The sequence below is a fragment of the Urtica dioica genome, chromosome 1 (assembly GCF_054948205.1).
Source record: "Urtica dioica subsp. dioica isolate 48M chromosome 1, U.dioica_male_clone48M_v1_H2, whole genome shotgun sequence".
Lineage (NCBI taxonomy): Eukaryota > Viridiplantae > Streptophyta > Magnoliopsida > Rosales > Urticaceae > Urtica > Urtica dioica.
The window spans coordinates 36,628,458-36,631,001 of NC_142756.1; the positions used below are offsets into that span (position 1 = coordinate 36,628,458).

At 44.1% G+C, this 2,544-nt stretch overlaps 1 protein-coding gene across 1 annotated transcript; it reads right to left on the reverse strand.

Moving 5' to 3' along the window:
- Positions 1-212: 212 nt before the first annotated feature.
- LOC149407915 (uncharacterized) lies at positions 213-1,062 on the reverse strand. The gene is made up of 2 exons (XM_089622626.1): positions 777-1,062; positions 213-667 (listed from the first exon to the last, which is right to left on the reverse strand). The coding sequence occupies exons 1-2, from the start codon at positions 1,060-1,062 to the stop codon at positions 213-215; spliced, it is 741 nt and encodes a 246-aa protein (XP_089478752.1).
- Positions 1,063-2,544: the final 1,482 nt, after the last annotated feature.

The window sequence follows — 2,544 nt, forward strand, 5'->3', positions numbered from 1 at the left end:
GTGGGGAGATGAACGTTTCAATCTTCCTAAGGCTTCTCAACGTTCAAGCTTCGATAAAGGTTATTAAACGAGTAATGCTCTTTAATAGTTTTAATTTAAATATAAACATGTGCTTGCTCTTTGTCTAGGTTAGTAAAATCGTTTTACTTGTTTAAAAGAAAATTTTAAATTCGCCGCTTGCTTGAAGCGTTAAATTTTTTCTTAACCCTAGATCAATTCCAATAATTTGCTGCCTTGCCTGTCCACCAGAAGCACCGCACCATGGCATCCATTTCTCGACAAAGCCCCAGAGGTAGCTTATGGCCTGACATGAGATACAAGGGGATGTTGAGGGCCACTGATTTCACCAGAGTTGTACGAGCTTGATAGGAATGGAAGCGAGCCATCCAGCCCTCGAGATGGGCCGCAAGTTTGGTTTTGATGCCGGCGAAGCTCCTCGATTTATTTCGCCCGATAAACAGGGGGTTTCCCAGGTAAATTGAATCGCTTGTACAACGAGGCATACCTAGCTGCTGGTTCAGTCTCGCACGAAGCACCGGGTCGCAATTTTTAGAGAAGAAAATACCTGATTTTTTGGCATTCACTTGCTGACCCGACCAACTCTGATACTTGTCTAGGCAGCGTTGGAGCGTCTTCACTTCATCTTCCTTTGCTCGGCAGAATAACACTGTGTCATCAACGAACATAAGGTGGCTGATAGGCAGGGAATGCCTACCTATGATAATCCCATGGAGGTTGCCATTCGACTCTTCTTAGAGAAGGAGCCGCGAGAGCACCTCTGAGACCAGGATAAAGAGGAGCGGTGAGAGTGGGTCGCCTTGTTGAAGCGCGGGAAGGCTTGATCCTCTCGATCGGGCTGCCGTTGAGAAGAAATGCGAACGATGCCGTCTTCACGCACTCATTTACCAAGGATATAAATCTAGCCGAGAAGCCGTAGGCCTCATGGACTTTCCAGATGAAATGCCACTCGACCCTATCGTATGCCTTGTGCGTATCGATTTTTATCCCTATCAACCCACCATTTCCCTTCTTCTTCTTCTTCTTATTCTTCTTCTTCTTCATAATCGAGATAAGCTCTCTCGCAAGGGTGGAGCTTTCTCCAATCCACCTGCCTGGTATGAACGTTGATTGGGCTGGAGAAATAAGCTTGTCAATAATGCCGCAGAGCCTCCGGTGATGATCTTGGTGATAATCTTCGAGCCGAAATTACAAAGGCTAATTGGTCTTAGCTTATCCTAACTTGTGGCCCCAGGGGCCTTCGGAATCAGGACGACGTGAGCGTGGTTTGTCGCTCGAGGCAGCTTCCCGGAGCGGCGCAGAGCGCGTATTGATAAGTATCAGAGTTGGTCTGGTCAGCAAGTGAATGCCCAAAAATCAGGTATTTTCTTCTCTAAAAATTACAACCCGGCGGTTCGTGCGAGACTAGACCAACAGCTAGGTATGCCTCGTTGTGCAAGCAATTCACTTTACCTGGGAAACCCCCTGTTTATTGGGCGAAATAAATCGAGGAGCTTCGCCGATATCAAAACCAAAATCGTGGCCCATCTCGAGGGCTGGATGGATCGCTTCCTGTCCTATCAAGCTCGTACAACTCTGGTGAAATCAGTGGCCCTCAACATCCCCTTGTATCTCGCGGGCCATAAGCTACCTCTGGGGCTTTGTCGAGAAATGGATTCCATGGTGCGGCGCTTCTGGTGGACAGGCAAGGCAACAAATTGTATGAATTGATCTAGGGTTAAGAAAAGATCTAACGCTTCGAGCAAGCGGCGGAATTTAAAAATTTTCTTTTAAACGGGTAAAACGATTTTACTAACCTAGAAAAAGAGCAAGCACATGTTTATATTTAAATTAAAAATATTGAAGAGCATTACTCGTTTACTAACCTTTGTGAAGCTTAAACGTTGAGAAGCCTTAGGAAGGTTGAAACGTTCGTCTCCCCACGCAGCTCGTCTTTCTTCGTTTTTCGGGAAAACTCGAGTAACCACAAAAGTTTCTATCACAAGAATCACTCGAGAAAAAAAGGAATTAGTGTATGGGCACTTTTAAACACGACAACTCAAGAACAAGTCTAAGAGTCGAAGAGCAAAAACACTAGTTCAAATGTGGACATAGGTGCCAAAACAAAAACGGAAAGAACATAGAGAGAGAGGGAGATGGGTGGCCAAGTCTAGAGAGTAAAGCTCTCAATCTCTAAAACTTTGGAATGAATGAAATGAGAGGAATCATGGCTCTATTTATAGGGGAGGAATTACCTTCAACAATGTAATTTCCTCTTCTATCGAATATCACATATTCATGAGCAAAATTGTCTTTATTTCCTTAGAGTCACACGGCCAAGACTTGCCAAGGAAGTCCTTGGATTTGTTTCCTCTTTTGTCTTGCTCTCACCTTCCCTTGCATTTGTTGGAATTGATCTAGGGTTTAAGAAAAAGTTTAACGCTTCGGTAAGCGGCGGAATTTTAAAAATTTTCTTTTACAAGTAAAACAGTTTTTACTAATCTAGACAAAGAGCAAGCACATGTAAATAAAAACTAATATGAGCAT

What these genes read in the sequence shown, in the direction of transcription:
- LOC149407915 (XM_089622626.1), bottom strand. Translation starts at nt 1,062, where the DNA reads ATGAAGAAGAAGAAGAATAAGAAGAAGAAGAAGAAGGGAAATGGTGGG. An exon ending in TCTTTATCCTGGTCTCAGAG is followed by an intron (nt 668 to 776) that starts GTGCTCTCGCGG and finishes TTGATGACACAG; the next exon opens with TGTTATTCTGCCGAGCAAAG.